Here is a 24,403-nt window from a genome sequence, read left to right on the forward strand (position 1 = left end):
TGTTTGAATAAACACCAGTACTTGAAGTTTGGATCCCTCTATGCTTATGGATCTATGACAGAAGTATGAGCTCAAACTGACATAGCCTACCTTGTGCACAGAGAAAGCAAAAGCCAGATGTGTTTTGTATTCATACCATCAGTGTGCAGTTGGCGCATTGTGTGCTTAGTAGATGATGGCTTGTGTGTACTGTTTGATACGAAAACACCATTTTTACGGAGGTGTGAAGAGTTAATCTAGCTGTGTTTGCTTTTGCAAGAGAACTACAATGTTTTGATTATTGGGTGACAGGTTTTCTTATTTGTGTGAAGAGTTTTGCAAAATTAGCCAATAGTAACAAAAAATGTGCTTAAGCAATCAGAAAAAACTGTAAAGCCAACAACAAGTGAAAATCCAAAACCAGCTCCAATCTTTTGTATTACAGTTTTTTACAGACGCTAGGACACATTTCTCAATACTTAGGTCACGTTTGCAAAACTCCTCACACAGTGAGCACAACAGAAGTATATGTGGGCTAAACTGAGGATCAGTTATCATTGTTTTGGCACAAAATGCATTCAATGACTACATCTCTCAAATTTCATGAATTATTTTCTCACTCAGACACAACAACTGCCAAAAATCTTTGTACGGACAGGACATTTTGCATGTGCTTACATACTGTTTTCAAAACTGTTAAACTTATGGTCAAAACAATAACATAATGCAAAACTTAAAAAGACAGCAAAATCCAACAGCAATATTTTATTGAAACATATTTCAAATCTAAAAATGCAGTTTAACCAGCTGTTTAACAGCTGATTCTCATTGTAGATGAACATCTACACAGGTGTTACTCCTTCAATTTCATTACAAAAGGAGACAACTGCTGAACAGGTTTGCTTTGTGATGTAAACATGGACCCAGCCAGAAATGGAGAAGACCGAGTAGATTAGCATTACTATTGTATGTGTATCAGTGGATGGTGTGTATACAAATTCTTGTATTTTGGGATTACTTAGTGCAAAAAAATAAAAATACATAAACAAATATTAACAAATTCTGCATGATGTCTGATTCATTCCAGTAACATATATTGAAATTATAAACAGAGATGTGTCCTTGTTTTACACAAGAAAACACTGTGTAATGCTACATGTTGTTAGTGTTTTTTAGGTCATTGTTTTGTGAGTGACAAAGTGTGTTTGTCGGCTGTCAACCTTTGCTAGTGTTCTGGAAGAATGAGTTTATTTGAGACCTGGATGAAGTGTTTTGGTAGTTGTAGTGCATTTTGAATGTGAAATGAACTGCTTTGCCAAGCTGACGGTCAGTTAGGAGAATTGTGTGAAGAGTTTTGCAAAAGTGACCTAAGTATTGAGAAATGTGTCCTAGCGGCTGTAAAAAACTGTAATGATCCCCCCCCCTCTCTCTGTGTGTGTGTGTCTGTGTGTGTCAGCCTCCACACACAGCGTTCAGCAGCCGTCGCTGTCTGAAGCTCAGAAACACCCATTTATCAAAGCTTTTTTTCCACACACACCTGTCCAGATGTTACTGGGTGATGTACTTTACAGGGACACTAGCCTGTGGCTCGGTGGCGTTACCGTTGGAAACCAGGGCTGTAAAGCGTTTCACTCGCTGCTGTGACTGAAGTGTTGACTTCTTCACACAGGCCATCCTGAAGCGCAGCCTGAAGCCCACGTGTTCAGTCGTCCCCCTGATGAAGAGAGGTCACACCAACAACCTCGAGTTTTTCCTCTCGAACGTCGGGAGGATCTTCATGAACGGGTGAGGAGAGCCTCCCTCATTGGCTGTTTGACTGTGACAGCTGCTCACTCACACCACTCTCTGCCTTTAGCATCAACGTGGACGCCAACGCCCTGTGCCCCGCTGTGACCTACCTGTGCCGGTTGGTACTCCAATGATCTCGCCCTTGCTGCAGTGGGACCACGCCCAGACGTGGGATATCCCTAAAGCGGAACACTTCCTGTCGGGCTCGGGAGGCTCTGGTTCTGCGGCGGTGTATAACATTGGTAAGAAGTGCGCTCGCAGCATTTCCGTCGCAGTGAAAACGTTTTTCTGATTTGGTTTAACGTCGTGTCATTGATGTAACAGACGTCAGCCCAGAGTCTGCAGACCACTATCTCATTGGACACAGCATCGATGGGCGTGTCCTCTACCCGGCGACTGGTTACCTGGTGCTGGCCTGGCGCACCTTGGTGAGGAGTCTAGGGGTTGTCATGGAAACGACGCCCGTAACCTTTGAGGATGTGACTATCCACAGGGCCACCATCCTGTCAAACGCCAGTAAGTATGGGAGGCGTGGCTTGTTAACGGCTTGAACCACGATCACATGACCTCGTCGAGCAGGTGAGGTCATGTGATTGGCCCAGTGCCTATCCTGTCAGTCCCACTTTAACCAGTAAGAGATGTGGAGGCGGTGAGATTGTTACAGCTTTGTAAGACCTGCCGAGCGTCTTAGTTACGCCACACTGACGATTTCACACGTTTAAATCCCTGAACTCACTGTGTGATTGGATGATGAAAATCCTCGACGCTCGTTATTGGCTGCCATGCTTCGTTTAACACGCCGGCGCTCTGCGGCGCACCGACGTGTTAACCCACGTCAAACGAGGCTTTTGTAACATTTTTCAGCTTGAAAGTGAAATAATATCAAATATTGGCATTAATGTTTGAAAATCTTCCTTCCTTCCTTGCTTCCTTCCTTGCTTCCTTGCTTCCACCTTGTATTAAATTCAGAAACCTTCAAGGAGACGGACGTACATCTTTGTTTCGGTTGCATATCGATGTTATTCTAGTTGAATTTGACCTTTGAGATCATTTTACAGATGTCTCACTGTGTCACATGAGGGTTAGACGCTGCTCGCACAGCAGCTCAGTCTGATTTTCTTCTGAATAATTATTTTTCTTCATCAATAAGACAAAAGTATTTTGTTTCCTCGATGACTCGATGGCGTCACTGACGGACGACTTCATTACTAAAATAATCAACAGCAACATCTTTTACATTTAATTGGTTTTTGTGACTTTTATTGTGAAAAACCCTGATTTTGATAAGTGCATTATTATTGTTATTATTATTGTTATTGTTACAGTGGATGAAGCTGTTGACTGTTTGTCACAGGTGCGGTCCAGTTGGAGGTGCGTCTCATGCCCGCCACCAGCAGGTTCGAGGTTTCGGAGAACGGGAGCCTGACTGTCAGCGGTACGTCTTTGCATCAGCACACAGGTTGAGCTGCTGATGAAGATCCCAAAGTTTACACATCATTTACATTTGTAGCTGAAAATCACACAACATTATATCCACAAACATATTGTTTATTATTTAGTGCAGCGTTGTTTAAACGGGTTTCCCGTGTCGCTCGGCTGCTGATTGGTTCAGCACAGGCCGGCTGTAGCTCAGGTCACATGACACCGAGCTGCATCCATCAGGCTGAGGTGAAGCTCTGTGACCAGAGCAGCAAAACCTCAGAGGTCTGTTAGTTGTTCCAGCGACAGAGTAAAACTCGTCTGCAGACTTTTGACTTTCAGTATGAACTCGTGAATATTCAGAATCGCTGGTTTTCAGGTAAGGTGAGCATCCTGGAGGATTCAGCACTCGATTCATTCAACGGTGAGATCAGCCGGGAAGCTGCCGACAGGAGCGACGCCTCGATGAAGCTTAACGCACACGAGATCTACAAGGAGCTCAGACTGCGAGGTTACGACTATGGAAAAACCTTTCAGGGCATCTTGGAGTCAAACACAGCAGGTACGCTGGAGCTGTGGCTTATTGTCCTGCTGGGACATAAAAGGACATGATTCTAGTTACACTCAGATAAATGTTGGTAGGACTGTTTTTCTAATAATCTGATTGGCTGTTTCTAGGAGACCGTGGGAAGCTGGAATGGACAGGAAACTGGGTGACGTTTCTGGACACCATGTTGCAGATGATCGTCTTGGGGCTGCCGGGTGGAGGTTTGCGTTTGCCGACCAGAATCCGCTCCGTGTGCGTCCATCCTGCTGCACACCTGGAAAAAGTCAGCGAGCACGCTGAAGGAAAGCAAGGTGTGTTTGCCTCTCTCGCTTCAGATCAGCAGCAGTGATCCTCCTGATCGTTACTTTAGCGGTTTGTGGCTGTCATGTCAACATGATATGACTGTTTTATGTGTAAAACACCGGCTGCTGTTCGCTCTCAGCGTTTGGTCCCCTTCAGCTCGATGTTTGACTCTGTTTGATTCCTGCAGCGGTTGATGTCCGCGTAAGCCGTTACCTTGACAACATCACTGCTGGTGGAGTCCAGATCTGTGGCCTGCACGCCACAGTAGCCCCTCGCCGGCAGCAGCTGCAGAGCCTGCCCACACTGGAGGAGTTCCTGTTTGTTCCTGATGTGGAGACGGACTGCCTTACAGCCAATGGGAAGCTGGCAGAGCAGCTGAGGCTTTGCAAAGGTGCAGAGAATCTCTCCATCACTCACATGCAGTAAACATATGAGTGATAACTGGATCAAAATAATGTTTGCACGTGTGATCTGATCCAAACTGTGTGAGGAGACGGATATGATGGGATTGTCTGGTTGTTCGCATCTTTCTCCCTGTATGTATTTAAGAGCTGTTACCTGTTAGACTTGTTTTGATCTCCTTGTGAGGAGGTGACGAACATCAAACCAAACATTGTGCTAAAGTCCGTCTTCTCTCCTGTCCTCCTTGTCCAGCTTTGATCCACACACTGTGGCATTCTCACATACGTGTCTCTCTTCTCCAGGTGTGACAGGGCAGTATGTAGTGTCAGGGCTATGGCATCATCAGTGGACCTGTTGTGGCGGTATGCGAACTGTAGAGGGTCCAGTGAGTCGGGTAGTGCAGAGCAGATGAAGTCCCTGACCAGCTTCTCGAAGCATTTGCTTACGATGGGGGTCAGGGCTACAGGTCGCCAGTCGTTCAATGAGGAGATGGTGGAGGATTTGGGTACAGGGACGATGGTGGCCATTTTGAAGCAGGCTGGGACTACAGACAGAGAGAGGGAAAGGTTGAAGATGTGCGTGAACACTCCAGCCAGCTGAGCCGCGCATGACTTGAGGACGCGGCCGGGAATCCCGTCCGGACCAGTAGCTTTGCGTGCGTTCACCTTCCTGAAGCACCTCCGCACATCCTCCTCAGACACAGTGTGCGCACTGACGTCATCCGCGGTGCGCACACTGTCCGGTCTCATGGTGTTCGCTGTGTCGAATCTAGCGTAGAATACGTTTAGATCCTCACACAGAGAGGCCGTGGTCTGCGGTGTGCTGGTTTTCCCTCTAAAGTCTGTGATCGTGTTTAGTCCCTGCCACATACTCCGAGGGTTGTCAAACTGTTGCTCCACCCTGTCCCTGTACTCACGTTTGGCTGCTTTGATCGTCTTCCGGAGTTGGTAATGTGCGTGTTTGTAGTCCGATGTGTTCGCGGAGGCAAAGGCGGTGCTCCGTGCCGCCAGTGCCGCGCGAACATCTCCGTTAATCCAGGGTTTTTGATGTTGATGTACGTTGTGTACGTACTCGATTATTAGGTGAGACCATCTTCAGTGTCCAAGCCTGAAGGCGGAGCACTGACACAGGATTCATTTATTCATTAGTCTCATTCATAAAGCTGCTGCTGTGCAGTTTCTCCAGCATACAGCACAGTTACATCCTGCTACATGAACCACACACTTATTGTGTGTGTGTGTTTGCAGGACACTGGAGCAAGCAGCTTCTGTGCCAGTGGTTTATGCCACAGCGTATTACTCCCTGGTAGTGCATGGCAGATTACGCCCTGGAGAGACCGTGCTCATCCACTCGGGGTCAGGAGGCGTGGGCCAGGCTGCCATCGCCATAGCGCTCAGTAAGAAGTGCAGAGTGTTCACTACAGTCGGTGAGTATGTAACACTCGCACACAGACTCACAGTAACAACATCAAACTCTTATTATAGATTCTTTTAAAGCCTCTTGCTAATAAATTGTAATTATATCACATGTCTTTTTACCCCAACTTTGGGGGCGGGGCCTCTTGTCTAGGCTCAATGGAGAAGCGGACGTACCTGCAGAAGAGATTCCCTCAGCTATCAGCAGAGGCTTTCACCAACTCCAGAGATACTTCCTTTGAACGGCACATTCTGCTCCACACACAAGGCAAAGGTAGCTGCTCAGTGCTTCAGGGGACGATTGACATGACATCAGATATCTTGGATTAGCAGTCAGCAATCATTCCCTGTGCTCTGCTGCAGGGATGGAAGACCATTCTTCCAAACAATATTCCCTGAGTATTGATATACATTAGTATAAATGGCACTTACAGGTTACTCCAGCCTTTGAACACAGTCGTATTCCAAGAGCAAAGGAGCTGCTGTGAGTGGCTGATGAAAGCTGGGCCTGCAAAGCTGCTCGGGGCCCGGCTTGAGTAGGCAGGCAAGATATGTGAAGGCCAGAGGCAGTGCCCCCACCCGTCGGCTCCATCCAGGCTCTGCACCGCCTTATGGATTATACTCAAAGGATCAGAGGCTGGACTGTTTGAACAGAGAGCCGGTCCAGACTTCCTGTGTCGAGGTCCTGGATCCAGAGACGGACATTAAGTCCAGAATCTCTCGTCTTTCTTTCAGTAGTAATTTTCCCCGTCCGGTCACAGTGCTGCTGCTCAGGAGCTCTCACTGTAAACTCATTGGTGAAATGTGCATCGTGCACCGGTGCCAGTGTGTTTCCTCCCAGTGCTGCATCGATGACTGTGTGTGCTTCTGTGCGAGCACTGGTGCTGTTCGTCGTTGTCAGCTCCGCCTCCTCTAACATGTTTGATGTTTCCTCTGTGGGACTTTAAAGCCGGTGTGGAACACGGCACGTGTACTGCAGACACTTTGCTCCATGTTGAGGAACCCAAGAATGTCCTGGAACAAGACTTATGCACACAAAGCTTTAGCAGGTTTCTGAGTTTAACAAGTAACAGTTGTGTGAACTGAGTAATCCCCACTCAGTTATACTTCCATGTTATACATTGACTGTATGTGGTGTCGTGTTTGCTGCGTGTGTTTCAGGCGTGGATGTGGTGCTGAATTCTCTGGCCGAGGAGAAGCTGCAGGCCAGTGTTCGCTGCCTCGCTCGACACGCACGATTCCTGGAGATCGGCAAATATGACCTTTCCAACAACACTCCTCTGGGTCAGTGGATGTGGTGTTTATTGACAACAGGATAGATAAATATATAAACATGTTTTATTAGTTTTTCTAAGGTTCCTGCAGGTGTTAACCAGAGTTTTGTTGTCATAAATGATTCTTGAAGCCTTGACAAACGCTGTCACGTTGCTGTGATTCCTTCAGGCATGGCGTTATTCCTCAAGAATGTGGCTTTCCATGGTATCCTGCTGGATGCTCTCTTTGAAGAGGGCAACCAAGAGTGGGAGGAGGTGTCCCAGTGTCTGCAGCAGGGCATTGTGGGAGGAGTAGTTCAGCCTCTGAGGACCACAGTGTTCGATAAGGACCAAGTGGAGCAAGCATTCAGATACATGGCTCAGGGCAAGCACATCGGCAAGGTCCTGGTTCAGGTGAGTGAGGTGTTTGTACTGGACCTGCCCATCCCTACATGCATGTGGTTGGTATGTTACTGTGACTGCAGAGTGGCTAGACTGCTGCTTATCTTCTGACCAGCTTTTCTTTTCTCACAGGTCCGTTGTGAGGAACAGGGAGCAGCTGTACAGGCTGCTTCCCCTCTGTCTCTGCCAGCTACAGTGGGGCAAAAAAGTATTTAGTCAGCCACCGATTGTGCAAGTTCCCCCACTTAAAATGATGACAGAGGTCAGTAATTTGCACCAGAGGTACACTTCAACTGTGAGAGACAGAATGTGAAAAAAAAATCCATGAATTCACATGGTAGGATTTGTAAAGAATTTATTCGTAAATTAGGGTGGAAAATAAGTATTTGGTCACCTCAAATAAGGAAAATCTCTGGCTCTCACAGACCTGTAACGTCTTCTGTAAGAAGCTTTTCTGTCCCCCACTCGTTACCTGTATGAATGGCACCTGTTTGAACTCATCATCTGTATAAAAGACACCTGTCCACAGCCTCAAACAGTCAGACTCCAAACGCCGCCATGGCCAAGACCAAAGAGCTTTCGAAGGACACCAGGAAAAGTATTGTAGACCTGCACCAGACTGGGAAGAGTGAATCTACAATAGGCAAGCAGCTTGGTGTGAAAAAATCAACTGTGGGAGCAATCATCAGAAAATGGAAGACATACAAGACCACTGATAATCTCCCTCGATCTGGGGCTCCACGCAAGATCTCATCCCGTGGGGTCAAAATGATCATGAGAACGGTGAGCAAAGATCCCAGAACCACACGGGGGGACCTGGTGAATGACCTGCAGAGAGCTGGGACCAAAGTAACAAAGGTCACCATCAGTAACACACTACAACGGCAGGGAATCAAATCCCGCAGTGCCAGACGTGTTCCGCTGCTGAAGCCAGTGCATGTCCAGGCTCGTCTGAAGTTTGCCAGAGAGCACATGGATGATACAGCAGAGGACTGGGAGAATGTCATGTGGTCAGATGAAACAAAAGTAGAACTTTTTGGTATAAACTCAACTCGTCGTGTTTGGAGGAAGAAGAATACTGAGTTGCATCCCAAGAACACCATACCTACTGTGAAGCATGGGGGTGAAAACATCATGCTATGGGGCTGTTTTTCTGCCAAGGGGACAGGACGACTGATCCGTGTTAAGGACAGAATGAATGGGGCCATGTATCATGAGATTTTGAGCCAAAACCTCCTTCCATCAGTGAGAACTTTGAAGATGAAACGAGGCTGGGTCTTCCAACATGACAATGATCCAAAACACACCGCCCGGGCAACAAAGGAGTGGCTCCGTAAGAAGCATTTGAAAGTCCTGGAGTGGCCTAGCCAGTCTCCAGACCTCAACCCCATAGAAAATCTGTGGCGGGAGTTGAAAGTCCGTGTTGCTCGGCGACAGCCCCAAAACATCACTGCTCTCGAGAAGATCTGCATGGAGGAATGGGCCAAAATACCAGCTACTGTGTGTGCAAACCTGGTAAAGACCTATAGTAAACGTTTGACCTCTGTTATTGCCAACAAAGGTTATGTTACAAAGTATTGAGTTGTATTTTTGTTATTGACCAAATACTTATTTTCCACCCTGATTTACGAATAAATTCTTTACAAATCCTACCATGTGAATTCATGGATTTTTTTTCACATTCTGTCTCTCACAGTTGAAGTGTACCTCTGGTGCAAATTACTGACCTCTGTCATCATTTTAGGTGGGGGAACTTGCACAATCGGTGGCTGACTAAATACTTTTTTGCCCCACTGTATCTGTCGCACCTTCTGCCACTTGTCCCACTCCTACATTATAACTGGGGGGCTCGGGGGGTTTGGTTTGGAGCTTGCTCAGTGGCTGATGGAGAGGGGAGCCCGCAAACTGGTGCTGACTTCTAGATCAGGCGTGAGAAACGGTAATGCACGATGACACGGTGCTCCTACTGATGTGCACAGCCAAGTCCTGCATCAGTGCTGATGTGACTCATCTTACAGCTTCACTGTTGAACTGTCTTCAGGTTACCAGGCGAAGCGGGTGCAGGAGTGGCAGAATCAGGGTGTGGAGGTGTTTGTGTCCACCAGTGATGTCGGCACACTGAAAGGAACAGAGCACCTGATTGCTGAGGCCTGTGCCATGGGTGCAGTGGGTGGTGTCTTTCACCTAGCCATGGTCAGAGTCCCTTTAGTTATTTATATGTGTCACCTTGGAAAAATCATGTTTCACAGGTTTTATGGTCCTTCCTAAATTTGGACTACATATATGTGGTTCGTGCACTTTGGCTGCTGCAGCTGTCACTGAGCTGAGCCCTCCATACTTTTGCTCTTCAGTGTCACTAACTAACCGTGGGGGGGTAACTGCCCCTCCCAGAAACAAGCCGTGGATGTGTTAGAGGCAGCAGTGACTTTTTACATCGAGCAGGGGAGAGTGCTACCTTTCATGTTTGTACCAGTGCTAGTACCTAACAGTAGCTTTCTTTCTTTACTTTTATTTTGAAACAGAGTTTTATTTTCTAAAGTAACTTCTCTGTCAAGACGGTTTGTTTACATTTACGACGTTGTCCACCTTCCAGCAGCCGCCTCACTCGCTGTCTAATGCTGACGTTGCTGTCAGTGTTTGGATCCTGCATTATTACTGCATTATTACTGCAAACTAGAATGATGGTCAGATCCCTTTGTTGGACTTCAGTAGCTGCAGTGTCACATGACATGCAACGAAAACAAAAGCAAGAACGATGCTAACAATGTCGACTCAATTTTCTCAATTATCAGATGCTAACATGCTAACAGCTAAACTACTGCCAGTTAACGTTTAAAGTGACCGTTTGTTGATGTTTGTTTGCATTCAGGTGTTGAAAGACGGTATGTTGGAGAATTTAACTCCTCAGCTTTATCTCGAAGTTAACAAACCTAAAAATGACGGCACCATCAACCTGGACAGGTAAGTGAGAAGAGTGGCTCCTCCCGCTGTGTGTCACTGGGCACCATCATGGGCTGATCTCTGGATGTTTCCATCCCCTCTCTAGAGTAACAAGGAAACTGTGTCCAGAGCTCAGACACTTTGTGGCCTTCTCTTCAGTCAGCTGTGGCCGTGGCAACGCTGGCCAAAGTAATTATGGCTACGCCAACTCTGCGATTGAGCGCGTGTGTGAGAAGCGCCGCTATGATGGCCTGCCTGGACTTGCAGTCCAGTGGGGTGCCATTGGTGATGTTGGGGTGGTTCTAGAGACCATGGGTGGGAATGACGTTGTGATCGGTGGCACCCTCCCGCAGCGCATGGCCTCCTGTCTGGAAGTGCTGGACTTCTTCCTGTGCCAGCAGCACCCGGTGGTGTCCAGCTTTGTGCTGGCAGAGAGGACGGTCGTAAAGAGTGAAGCAGGAAACCGGAAAGACTTGGTGGACGCTGTAGCTCACATTCTAGGTAAGCGTCAGGTTATACCAAACTAGCGTTCATAAAGGTGTTATATAAGAAAAGACCGCCGTCCTGAGTCGCTTTGGTGATCTTTGAGGTTACTTTGTATCACAGACATCGACTCATTTCTTCGTTGTTTTTAACTTCTTCTCAATCAGGTGTGCGGGATGTCAGCAGTCTGAATGCTGACACCTCATTGGCTGATTTGGGTCTGGACTCTTTGATGGGCGTTCAGGTTCGCCAGACTCTGGAACGCGACTATGACATCGTCATGGCCATGAGGGATATCCGCCAGCTCACCATTAACAAGTTGCGACAGCTGGCCAATAGCAAGCCAGAAGGACAAAGCGGTATGAAGAGCTGCTTTTTAAATGCAGAAAGATCTTTGAAAAGGTTTCAGGTTGTAAAAAAGCACTTATGTATTTGTTTAAATCGAGCTGTTAAGACTCTTGTTAGTATGAAATGTGTTATCATGTGTACAAACATGGAGTACATCTCCACACACCACAGCTAAGAAGGACGGCGTTCGCTCTGTGTTGGAGTCTGATCTGACCAAGCTGATGGTCAGCCCCAGCAGCCCTACTGTGATGTCACTGAACAAGGTGAAGAGCCAGGACGGGCCGCTGTTCCTGGTACATCCCATCGAGGGCTCCATCGCAGCCTTTAAGACGCTTGCTTCTAAGCTCAGCGTGCCTTGCTACGGCTTGCAGTGCACGAAAGGTTTGTTATACTTTAAAGACAATGAAAATACCGAGTCCTGCACAACAGGCAGGAGCTACTGTGCACTTTGCATTTTGAAAGGAAATATGCAGAGTCGTTTATGAAACGTGTGCAGACTCAGGTGGATGCAGTCAGGAACAGTTTGTAGACTTCAGTCAGTATTTGGTGTGTCCGCCTTCCTCAGCACAGCCTCGACTCTGAGGAAGCTTTTTGTGATTGAAGTCAATCAAATCTAGAATCCTTCAGGACGTCCACAGCTCAGCAGGATCCCACACTGCCGGGTCCAGGTCCCGGTTCTGGGCTGATAGTGTTGCAGTGTGTCTGCGGATGGAAACGGACTCCATTATTGACGTCACTCATGGAATCAATTCCTTTATTGATTCTATTATTGATTCTTATCGGCTCCACTGTGAGAGAACAGTCGAACACATTCATTATGAATCAGTTATATGATGTCAAATGTTTGTGCATGTTGGAGGTGTGATCAGTGTTTGGGTCATGGGTGTACTCTGTTACATACTGCATTACTTTTTAGAAGTGTTCTATCTTAATTACTCCCAAGACAAAGTAATTAGTTACTTGTCTATTAGTTACTTGTTACAGTGCTTTCTTTGTGAAGCGCGCTGTCTCATGATTACATTTCACAATATAAACCTGCAGTCACACAAACACACTGTGTGTTTGTGCTGGTACCGTAGAAACATGATCAGAGGCGACAGCTCGACTGATCATCACCGCCTCTGTTACCTGCTGAAGCTCAGCTTCCTCATCGCTCTAGCTTGGAGCTAGCATGCTGTCTGTCCAGGCGCAGTTTGCACTTTAGCACTCGCGTCCTTTTGTGCAATAAACATAAAAGTAATATTCATATCCAGCTTTAGACTGCGCCACTACAATTCGTCCTGATTGTAGCACAAGTGGAACCAATAAGCAGGATTCATTGGCAAGCAGACAACCAGTTCCAAGGAGTTGAACTACTGGGAAGAACCAGTGCGATGCATTTTGTGGTACGCGTCGTGGTAGCTCCTGCTAGGATTTAGGACAGACCTGAGGCTGATGAGAAGGATCTGGGTGTTGCAGGGCCGTCCTGGCTGACACGGCGCTGCGTGAAGCTCTGGGATGCTGCCTCTGGACTGGCACACTGGGGAGGTGGTTCCCCTGTTTAAAGGCCTAGACCTGAGCGTGTGCTCCAACTGTCACACTCCTCAGCCTCCTCTATGCCAGGGTGTGTCTGTCAGTCAGGCCTCTGATTCAGGAGGAAGCAGTTTGTGTCCTGGTCATGATCACTGGAGCAGCTTGTTATCCTCTCGACTGCAGGGTCTGTGGGAGTTTGCACAACCAGTCTACATGTGGTTTGTGAGGCTTCCTACTTTTGTAGGATCTTCATCTTACAGTACAAAGAGCCTTTGCTGCAGCTGTTGTTGTTTTTTGGCGCCTCATGGATAACTTTTCATGTCGTTTGACTTTCAGGCTCGTTGGTGTTGCTGAGCTGTGTGCATCGTCTGTGTGGGTTTGTCAGCATAATGGGGCTCATATTAAAATGACTTTACAGTCACAGAGAAAAACTTTAAAATACAAAATCAACACTTTGAACCATCGTCATCAAATGATGAGTGTGCGTCCTCACCAGGTGTCACAATCATGTGTATCAAAACGTGTGTAACTGTTAAACAGCAAAATGTGTTAAAGCTGAAAGTCTGACTGTTCAAAGGTGAAACTACAAACACTTGTACATGTACAGCTCCCTCCATAATGGCCTGAGGAAAATCAAAGACCTGATGTGATTTCATGTTTTCTTTGTTTCACAGTCACAGTTTAAAAGTTTGTGGTTCTGTTCTCAGACCTTTGTCACTCACATGTTGTGCATCAGCTGTTTATGTCACTGTGCAGCCAAACTAACTCCCCTCATGTGTTTCCTTTGCAGCTGCTCCTCTGGATAGCATTGAGTCCCTGGCTGCCTACTACGTGAGCTGCGTCAGGCAGGTGCAGCCGGACGGCCCGTACAGAGTCGCTGGATATTCTTTTGGTGCCTGTGTAGCATTTGAAATGTGCTCTCAGCTGCAGACCCAGAATCAGCCTGTGGAGTTCCTGTTTCTCTTTGATGGCTCACATTCATATGTGGCGGCGTACACACAGGTCAGAGAAACACTCGCGCATCTTTATTTCATGTATATGCTGTATAGCGTGTGTGATGTTGGTTTTGAAGGATGAGCTCTGGTCACATGATCTGCATGTGAACAGGTTTAACTGTGTTTTTGATTTGCAGAGCTACAGAGCCAAGCTAACACCCGGCAACGAGTCTGAGGCTGAGACTGAAGCCTTGTGTGCCTTCATCCAGCAGTTCACTGGCATTGAATACAACAAGGTATACTGTCTCTGACCCACAGGTTCACACACAAGTATTCCTTTATGTGGCATCAGCGTTAAAGGCCACACAACTACTAAAGTAAAACATGCGGTTAAATCAAAGCTTCGTACAGTTTCTCACTGAAAGCTGACATTTGTAACTCCTGAATATCAAAACATCTTCATTTTGCATTTTCATATACATAAGATCTGTGATGTTCATTAATTATGTGTCACTTACTTTTCTGAAAACAATATCTCCGCGAGCACGCGGTAACCTTTGCTATGAACTTACAGTCATCTCCATGGTTACATCCTACAGCTTCTGGAGACTCTGCTCCCGCTGTCAGACCTGAATGCACGCGTCAGTGTGGCCGTGGACCTAATCACCTCCGCTCACAAGGACATCGACCGAGACTCACTGCACTTTGCAGCCTCCGCCTTCTACTACAAGCTAAAGGCTGCTGATGCATATGTACCTACTGCAAACCACCACGGCAGCGTGAAGCTGCTGCGCGCCGAAACCAGCAGCGAATATGAGCAAAACCTGGGAGCTGACTATAAGCTCAGTGAGGTAACGATGCACATTTACATCAGTCTGTAGTACTTATCTTCACTGTGCGTGTGTGCGCGTGTTTTTCTATAAACTCTCAGTCTGAGCCTTCCAATGTTCAAACTGTGTACTGCGTCTTTCTTCAGGTCTGTGATGGCGAGGTGTCGGTCCACGTCATCGAGGGAGATCACCGCACTTTCCTAGAAGGTGCAGGGGCGGAGTCTATCAAGAACATCATTCATAACTCACTGGCTGAGCGAGCTGTCAAACCAAGGGAGGGTTAAACATCCGTCTCTTCACCTTAATTCCTCAAACTAGACTGTAAATGTGTCGTTATAGGAAGTCTTTGCACTGCTTATGTTTACACGCTACTGTTATCCTAATATCCCAAATGTTAATGGTTAGTGAACCAGTCGACATCCCATCATCTCACAGCTCCATCGATTCCAACTGCAAGTTTAGTTTTTTGTTGCCATATGTTGTTGTTTGCAGAAGTTCATCCCACAACAAAATAACGTGGTTAAAAAAAAAAAAAATGAATGTAACAAAGTAACAAACACTGACACATTGATTGAATCCTGAATTACATAACATCACTTAAATTGGTGTTTCTGTTGTTCTGACAGACGCCTGTGACAGAGGCGTCGCTAAGGACCAAATGTGTCTCTTCAGAGGTTAATCAGAGATGTGAATGATCACTGTACCAGTGTGTGAGGGACCAAGCAGGCAAAGCAAAGAGGACACAGGCAAAAAAGATATCTTCAAAAAGGGTTTTCTTTATTTTAACCCTCAAAAAGTCCAAAAGTAACAAAATTCAAAAACATACTTAGCAGGCCCATAAAACAGGTCAACTAAATATAACTCTACAAAAAGTAATTTCCAAAACTTAAACAAAACAAAGTGAGACACAACTTAACTCAAACTGACCTAATTACAAAGACACATGAGGGTAGCTTTTATAATGATTTGGCCAAACCATTTGAACACAATAGGGGGGGGAAAACAAAAACACACTAATATTAACTAAGCACAGAATAACCTAACTAAACCTAAAACACCCCTGCTCCTGGTAAGCCCATGGTTGGTCCTGCTGAGCAGGCATTTTGTCCCCAGAGTCCTCAGCCACGCCCTTTGCCCAGACAGGAAACAGCCACCGCCCAAACCCAGGTAACTCAAAGAAAGAGAAACATAATTAATATAACAAAACATTTTAGAAAAACCACACAATGCTACTATGTGCGCGCCTCATAATACCAGTGTTAGGTTTAACCAAATGATTAATGAATTATATTAATGAAGAATACTGCAAAGCAAAATAATAAAGTGAAAAATGGACTAATTTACCCCTGTGTGGCTGCTGCCATCACACACCCCCCCTCTTCAGGACTCTCGCTGTACCAGCGAGAGAGGAAGTCAGCGGTAACGTTGTTCTTCCCAGGAATGTGCTTGATGACAAACCGGAAAGGTTGCAGAGCAAGGTACCATCTTGTGATCCTTCCATTCTTATCTTTCATCTTTTCCATCCACTGAAGTGCACTGTGATCTGTCTCCAGGGTGAATTCTCTTCCATGAAGGTAGTACCTGAAGGAATCAAGGGCCCACTTGATTGCAAGGGCCTCCTTTTCCACTGTTGAATATCGAACCTCTCTTGGGAACAGCTTTCGGCTGATATAAGCAACAGGATGATGTTCTCCTTCCAAACCTTGAAGTAGCACTGCTCCCAGACCCCTATGAGATGCATCCGTTTGAAGGAAAAAGGGCTCATTAAAGTCTGGACTGTACAAAACTGGTTCGCTACTCAGTGATTGACTGATGTCCTTGAAAGCTGCTATAGCCTCCTCTGTCCAGTTAATCTGATTAGGACACTTGATGTCTATCAAGTCCGTTAGTAGAGCTGCCCTGGTGGAGAATCGTGGTATGAACCGACGATAAAAGCCTGCCATGCCCAAAAAGGATCTTAGTTGCTTCCTTGTCTGTGGGAGAGGACAAGACTCAATGGCTTGGATCTTACTGACCTGAGGCTTGATCACCCCATTCCCGATCACATGGCCCAGGTACGCAGTCTCAGCAGAGGCAAAAACACACTTAGAGGGGTTCACCGTCAACCCAGCAGTGCCAAGACGGTCGAAGACAGCATGCAGATGTTCCAAGTGTTCCTCCCATGTGGTGCTGTAGATGACAATATCATCAAGATATGCAGATGCAAAATCTGAGAAACCACATAGTACTTGGTCCATTAATCTCTGAAAGGTTGCTGGAGCCCCATGCAGCCCGAATGGCATCACTGTAAATTGGAAGAGACCCCAAGGTGTTCGAAAGGCAGTCAACTTCTTTGATCGCTCCGTGAGTCGCACCTGCCAATATCCTTTGCACAGGTCAAGTGTGGTCAAGTACTTTGCCTTCCCCAGCCGTTCCAGCAAATCATCAATGCGTGGCGTGGTGTATGAATCAAACAGTGATATTGAGTTTAGGTACCTGAAGTCTATACAGAACCTCATGCTTTCATTCTTCTTTGGCACCAGGACCACTGGATTACACCACTCACTCTTTGATGGCTCGATGATCCCCAAGGACAACATGAGGTCGATTTCCTTCTTCAGGGATATTAGCAGACGTTCAGGGATCCTGTAGCTCAAACGCTTTACTGCGACGCCCTCTTTAATGACAATGTCATGCTCAACAATATCTGTTCGGCCAGGATTCACTTGAAGCACCTCAGAGTTGCATGCAGCTCTCACCTGAAGCTGTTTATCATCTGGCAGATGACTAAGGTCAAAATCTACCACATCAGCAGAAGGCAAGTATTGCTCACCAACCTCTTCTTCCTCTGGCACACCCCTTATGAGCATCACCTCTGCTGTCTTTTCAGGGCGCTGCGCCCATTCCTTCAAAAGATTTATGTGCAGAACCCTGCTGGAACGTGGCTTTCCAGGGATGAACACTTGGTAAGTAGTGGACCCCAATTTCTTCTGAACCTCAAAGGGCCCTTGCCACTTAGCCAATAGCTTGTTGTTGTCAGTGGGGAGGAGCACCAACACCTTTTGTCCAGGACTAAAAGACCTCTGACGAGCTGCTCTGTCATACCAAAACTTCTGCTTCTGCTGGATTTTGGTCATATTTGACTGAGCAAGCTCACTCATTTTCTGCAGTCGCTCCCTCATCTGCACAACATAGGAAACAATGTTAACAGAGTCCATCTTTTCCTTGCCTCCCTCCCAGATGTTTCTTAGCAGGGCTAGAGGTCCTTGTACCACATACCCATACAAAAGTTCGAACGGAGAGAAACCAGTGGAGGCTTGTGGCACTTCCCTGTAGGCAAAGAGAAGATAAGGAAGCCACTGATCCCAATCAGCACCATTCTTATCTACCACCTTCCGGAGCATCTGCTTCAGAGTCTAATTGAACCGTTCTGTTAGCCCATCAGTCTGAGGATGGTATGGGGTGGTCCTCAGGCTTCTAATGCCCAGCAGCTTGTACACCTGTTTTAGTAAGTTGGACATAAAGTTACTCCCCTGATCAGTCAGTATTTCCTGTGGGAACCCTACTCTTGCAAAGAGCTGTACAAGGCAGAAAGCTACTGATTTTGCCTTGATGGATTTCAGTGGGAAGACCTCTGGATATTTAGTTGCATAATCAGTGATTACAAGCATATAGCGATTCCCTGACTTACTCTTCTCAACGGGTCCAACAATATCCATTCCGAGGTGCTCAAATGGGGTACCAATAATAGGCAGTGGCTGGAGTGGAGCTTTGGAAGGGACTTTGGAGGATGTCATCTGGCACTGAGGACAGCTCTTACAGAAGTAGGCTACATCTCTATGGAGGCCAGGCCAGAAAAAATGTTGTTTAATACGAGCTGTGGTTTTGTGCTTACCAAGGTGGCCAGACCAGGGAATAGAGTGTCCCAAATTAAGCACGGTTTCTCTAACTTCTTGGGGGATCACTAGCTTCAGAAGTGAGCCCATCTGATGGTAAAGTATGCCATTTTGCAAGACATAGTCACTTTTGTTAATGCCTGCCTCCTCTACTTGGTCCTTGTCTATTGCTCGCTGAAAACAGGAAGCTAAACTAGGATCAGTTTTTTGCAACTCTATTATATTGCCAGGAATTTGAAGTCCCAAAGGCAAGTCTGGGTCAGTATGCCTTTCTGGGTGTACTATAGTATGCTGGAACTTCTCCTGTCTCCTCTGTCTGCGACTTTTCCGAGGCTTCACAGGTGCAACTTCCCATTCCTCATTAAAAAAAAATGGCAAGGCACTGAAAACTTCTGAGGTTTCACTAGATTTTTGAGCTTGGGCTCTAGTAACAGCCACATTGCATTGATGATTCTGGTCTGACTCCAACAAATCAAAAAGCACTGGAAAATCTCATCCCAGAATAGCTGAATAAGGCAGGTTATCAATCACCCCAACATTTAAAAGGTATGTCTGTCCATTCACTTTAATGTACATGTCAGCTGTTGAGTACATCTTCTCATCTCCATGCACACAACAAATGGGGATGGTATCACTAACACGGACAATATTGGGGGGCACAAAATCTCTATGCATCAGTGTACGAGAACTGCCAGAATCAAGCAAAGCTCTTAAAGTTGTTCCATTAGCTTCAATTTTTATCATTTTAACAGTCTGGTCACACTGGAGCCCATGTTCAGCATGTGAGCATGGCATGAAACACATTTGAACCATCTTAGCTGAGGTTTTTGGGCACATTGGCTTTGTGTGGCCCTCTAACCCACAGAGGTAACAAACAATCCTTTTTGAATTTTTTAATGGTCTGCCAGCAAACTGGTTCTCACCCACAGGAGTTTTTTCTGCTGACAATGGCCTTTGATGATACATCTGGGCTGATTTGGGGCCTTCCTTTGGCATTTTATTTGCATTACAGGTCCAAGGTTGTCCTTTCCTCCTGGCAGCTACAAACACTTCTGCCAGCTCAGCTGCCTTCGCTGCAGAAGACGGATTGTGCTCTCGAATCCAAACCTGTAGCTCAGGAGACAAAATTCTCAAATATTGTTCAAGGATGATTATTTCACCAATTTCTTGGTTCGTTTTACCTTTTGGCTGAATCCATTTCCCGTACAGGTCTTTAAGTCGAGCATACAACTCCTTAGGGTTCTCATCAAGCCTGACTTCCAGTGAACGGAATCGCTGCCTGTAGGTCTCAGGGTTAACATCATATTTGGACAAAATTGCAGCTTTAACTTTGTCATAGCTGAGAGAGTCATCAATATCCATATGAACGTATGCTCCTCTTGCCTTGCCCGTTAGCAGTGGTATTAATTGAAAAACCCAGTCTGTTTTTTCCCAACGATATGCTAAGGCAATGCGTTCAAATGTAGTCAAAAAATGCTCAATATCATCACTATCAGTCAACTTTTCCAGTCTGGGTTCATGCAATGAAAACTGACCTGATAATGACTGACTGGATTCAGCTTGAGCTTGAGGAGAACTAGGAATGTGAGGTAGCTCCCTTGACTCTGGTGACTCTGTGGTAGGTAATGGTAGCTCTGGTACTGGTGATGTCCGGGACTGCACCTCTAACTGTAAAAGCTGAAACTGATGTTGCAACGCTTTGAATTTTTGTTCTTGTCGTGCAGTTACCTCTTCTTGCCTTGCTTCCCGAGCCTCCTGTTGACCCATATGAGCTTGCAATATTGACATCAGATCTGACAGAGATGGCTCCCTTTCTTCAACCTCAGTGCTCTCCACCATTTCAGAGACTCCAATTTCCTCCTCAGCATCAGCTTCCTTCTGAACAGTTACTCCTTTCTCCCTTTCCACCTTTCCTCCCCGATGCATTTTTCTTTTTTTCTGGGGGTGAAAAAGCCTCAAAGAAAAAAAAACAAAAAAACTGAGTCCTCAACTGGCAGATCCCACTGCTGCCACCAATTGTGAGGGACCAAGCAGGCAAAGCAAAGAGGACACAGGCAAAAAAGATATCTTCAAAAAGGGTTTTCTTTATTTTAACCCTCAAAAAGTCCAAAAGTAACAAAATTCAAAAACATACTTAGCAGGCCCATAAAACAGGTCAACTAAATATAACTCTACAAAAAGTAATTTCCAAAACTTAAACAAAACAAAGTGAGACACAACTTAACTCAAACTGACCTAATTACAAAGACACATGAGGGTAACTTTTATAATGATTTGGCCAAACCATTTGAACACAATAGGGGGGGAAAACAAAAACACACACTAATATTAACTAAGCACAGAATAACCTAACTAAACCTAAAACACCCCTGCTCCTGGTAAGCCCATGGTTGGTCCTGCTGAGCAGGCATTTTGTCCCCAGAGTCCTCAGCCACGCCCTTTGCCCAGACAGGAAACAGCCACCGCCCAAACCCAGGTAACTCAAAGAAAGAGAAACATAATTAATATAACAAAACATTTTAGAAAAACCACACAATGCTACTATGTGCGCGCCTCATAATACCAGTGTTAGGTTTAACCAAATGATTAATGAATTATATTAATGAAGAATACTGCAAAGCAAAATAATAAAGTGAAAAATGGACTAATTTACCCCTGTGTGGCTGCTGCCATCACACAGTGAGATCATATTTACTGATGTAACCTCTGAGAAACTGTTTCCTTTTAAAGGCTTTGGTCCAGAGATCTAAAACCTCAGCAAATAATCCAAACCTGAGTACAACAGCTGGCCTGAGACCTGTGATTGGGTCAGTGAAGGAAGCTGCTGATTGGAGATGAATGTGCTGAGGAGTCACAGTACGATGGACGTGACAATAAAGGCCTCTGTGTTTTATTGTAATATTTCTGTTATGTTTTGTAGGACTAATAAAGGCCTCAACAGTCGCTCAGTGTTTTCCTTCATTGTAACGAGCCTGTCCCGTTGGATCTATGATTCCTGTGCTTTTGTTGTCGTTACTATTTCTGATCATTTATCTTGGAAATATAGTTTTTGGGTTTTGTTTTTTAGAGGATGGGTCAGTTTATCAGGGACTGAAACACAAATCCTGTTGGCCCATTAAAGTAACTGGAGTGGTTCTATATGACACTTTTCTACATGCAACAAAGGTGGTGATGGAAGGAGAACAACAACAAATTTTTTTGTCTGTATTTAATAGCACAATGAAGACCAGACAGCAAAGCAGGGATGACAACTGCTTTGAGGACAATTAAAGTGTGGCCAGAGGGGACAGACGCCGTTCTCCCAGGACAGAATTAAAAAAACAGCTGGAATTGTTCACCCACACAGACCTGGACCAGTACGCCTCATCTGTACTGGATACATCTCCAAAACCACAGACAGTGTCACCACCCGAAAACGGATCACCATGTACCCCAACCAGAAGCCTTGGATGAACCGGGATGTTCGTCTCCTCCTGAAGGCCCGCAACACTGCCTTAGGTCCGGAGATGTACACGCCTACAGTACAGCCAGGCTAATCTAAAGGGGCATCAAAAAAGCCAAACCCCATTACAAAAGAATGGTAGAAGAACACTTCTCCAACTCCAAACCCCCGACGCATGTTGCAAGGACTCCAGACCATCACAGACTACAGGACCACCAAACCCTCCCCCGCATCCTCTGATGTCTCCTTCCTCAACGAGCTCAACAACTTTTATGCTCGTTTTGAGCGAGGGAACCCCACAACCACAACCACAGAGCATGACGCCAGACCACCAACCTCTGACTCTCTCCCCCACCGATGTAGGAGCGGTGCTGAGCAGGTCAATGTCCACAAGGCGTGCAGGCCCTGATGGCCCCCGGGCGTGTTCTCAGAGCGTGTTCTGGGGGAGCTTGCAGGAGTGCTCACAGACATATTCAATCTGTCCTTGCCCCACGCTGTTGTACCGGCCTGCTTCCAATCCACCTCCATCGTCCCGATACCCAAAAACTCCAACCCATCTTGCCTCATGATTACCGCACCAGTAGCACTCCACCCCATCCATCACTGTGCTTTAGAGCGACTGGTCCTAGCACACTTCAAATCCTGTCTCCCCCCCACCCTGGACCCCCACCAATTCGCATACCGCCAGAACAGAGCACAGAGGATGCAGGTCTCCATCGAACTGCACCTCTGTCCTCTCACACCTTGACACACACACAACACTACGCCAGATGCTGTTATATACTTCCGTGCCGGCATTCAATACAATCCCCACCCTCACAACTCATCAGGAACTGACAGACCTGGGCATTCAGCTTCCCTCCTCGCAAGCTGGTTACTGGCCTCCTGACAACCGCCCAACAGTCGGCTGGATAACCACTGCCTCCTCTACCATTCACAATGAACACCGGTTGCTCCCACAAGGCTGTTGTGTGAGCCTTTCCTCTACTCCCTCTTCACCCACGACTGCCAGACCTGCTGATGGTTTCCCAACACCATCATCCAGTTGCAGATGGACACCCCGGTGATGGCCTCCTCAGTGACAACGATGAGGCCGCCTTACAGGGAGGAGGTGGGATCGTCTGGCCTGAGTGGTGTGGACCAGAAACAACCTGCTGCTTAACACTCGAGACGACCAAGGAGCTCATCGTGGACTACAGGAGGAATGCTGACCCACATCCACCCATCCACATTAAGGGGACGGCTGTGGAGCGTGTGAGCAGCTTCAAGTTCCTGGAGTCCACATCTCCGAGGATCTCACCTGGACGACCAACTGCTCCAAGCTGGTCAAGAAGGCTCACCAGCGCCTCTTCTTCTTGAGGACTCTGAGGAAGAACCACCTGTCCTCAGACATCCTGGTGAACTTCTATCGCTTGCACCATCGAGAGCATCCTGACCAACTGTATAACAGTCTGGTACGGGAACTGCTCTGCCTCGGACCGGAAGGCGTTGCAGAGGGTCGTGAAAACTGCCCCAGCGCATCGCCGGAGCACCACTTCCTGCCATAAAAGACATCTACAGGAAGCGGTGTCTGAAAAGGGCTGGGAAAATCATCAAAGACCCCAGTCACCCATCACATGGACTCTTCACCCTCCTGCCCTCTGGGAGGCGCTACAGGAGCCTCCGGACTAAGACCACCAGGTACCGGAACAGCTTCTTCCCCACAGCTGTCAGACTCCTGAACTCTGCCTCCTGACATCTGACCCACGTTTAACACATGGACTGAACATACACACACCCACAATGGACAACTGTACCCTCAAACACACAATAATAACATGGACTGAACCACCACTCACAACCACTAGCACTTTATATAGCCTCTGTAGGAATTATATCTCACTTATCTTAACTGCACTACTGTATAGCTCTGTGTAAACAATCATTCTGTACATTTGATAATTTTTAATCCTACAACTGTTTACAACTTGCATAGTTCCCATTTCTGTATAGCTGTATATCTCAGATTTCTGTAAGTTATTTATTTCATATTCTGTATAGTTTTTCATATTTATATCCTGTTCATATCCTGTACATAGCTTGTACTCACTACAGCCTGTACATACTTATAGTTATAGAATATTCACAACATACTTCATACCGTGTACATTATAACATACCATAATAGACCCGTTTCTGTAATATACTCACATATCTATATTATTGCTAATATATATTGTAATATATCTATATCACTAAAGCACTTCTGGGTGGATGCAAACTGCATTTCGTTGCCCTGTACCTGTGCATGTGCAATGACAATAAAGTTGAATTCTATTCTATTCTATTCTATTCAATTATGCGCAGAGGTCCACCCTACCAGCCAACCTCAGATCTCCACGCAGGCACGCATGAATGCACATACATTTGCACACATCCAGAGATAAACTCACCCCAAACAATCCACATTCCAAGAAATCCAGACGTGGCTCTGATTGCACACACATGTGATTATGCGCAGAGGTCCACCCTACCAGCCAACCTCAGATCT

General features: G+C 46.3%; 1 protein-coding gene and 1 long non-coding RNA gene across 2 annotated transcripts in view; both read left to right on the forward strand.

The window, feature by feature from the left end:
• Positions 1 to 912: 912 nt before the first annotated feature.
• On the forward strand, positions 913 to 15,063 carry LOC120718062 (fatty acid synthase-like). Its single transcript, XM_040006379.1, is given in 25 exon segments — positions 913 to 926; positions 1,630 to 1,764; positions 1,835 to 1,869; positions 1,872 to 2,009; positions 2,092 to 2,283; positions 3,122 to 3,202; positions 3,566 to 3,748; positions 3,865 to 4,044; positions 4,224 to 4,427; positions 4,691 to 4,706; positions 5,686 to 5,864; positions 6,008 to 6,127; positions 7,015 to 7,137; positions 7,297 to 7,520; positions 7,641 to 7,699; positions 9,305 to 9,447; positions 9,550 to 9,701; positions 10,378 to 10,469; positions 10,555 to 10,949; positions 11,099 to 11,290; positions 11,451 to 11,660; positions 13,582 to 13,793; positions 13,924 to 14,022; positions 14,326 to 14,577; positions 14,703 to 15,063. Coding segments are annotated over 25 exon segments (3,768 nt in total). The 3' UTR covers positions 14,841 to 15,063.
• Positions 15,064 to 24,265: 9,202 nt separating this feature from the next.
• Positions 24,266 to 24,403, forward strand: part of LOC120718055 — a 2,697-nt gene continuing 2,559 nt past the window's right edge. Inside the window, exon 1 of the long non-coding RNA XR_005692357.1 lies at positions 24,266 to 24,375. This is a non-coding gene — a long non-coding RNA (uncharacterized LOC120718055). The remainder of the gene's footprint in view (positions 24,376 to 24,403) is intronic.

The sequence above is a fragment of the Simochromis diagramma genome, unplaced genomic scaffold (assembly GCF_900408965.1).
Source record: "Simochromis diagramma unplaced genomic scaffold, fSimDia1.1 OVJJ01000024.1, whole genome shotgun sequence".
NCBI classification, from domain to species: Eukaryota; Metazoa; Chordata; class Actinopteri; order Cichliformes; family Cichlidae; genus Simochromis; species Simochromis diagramma.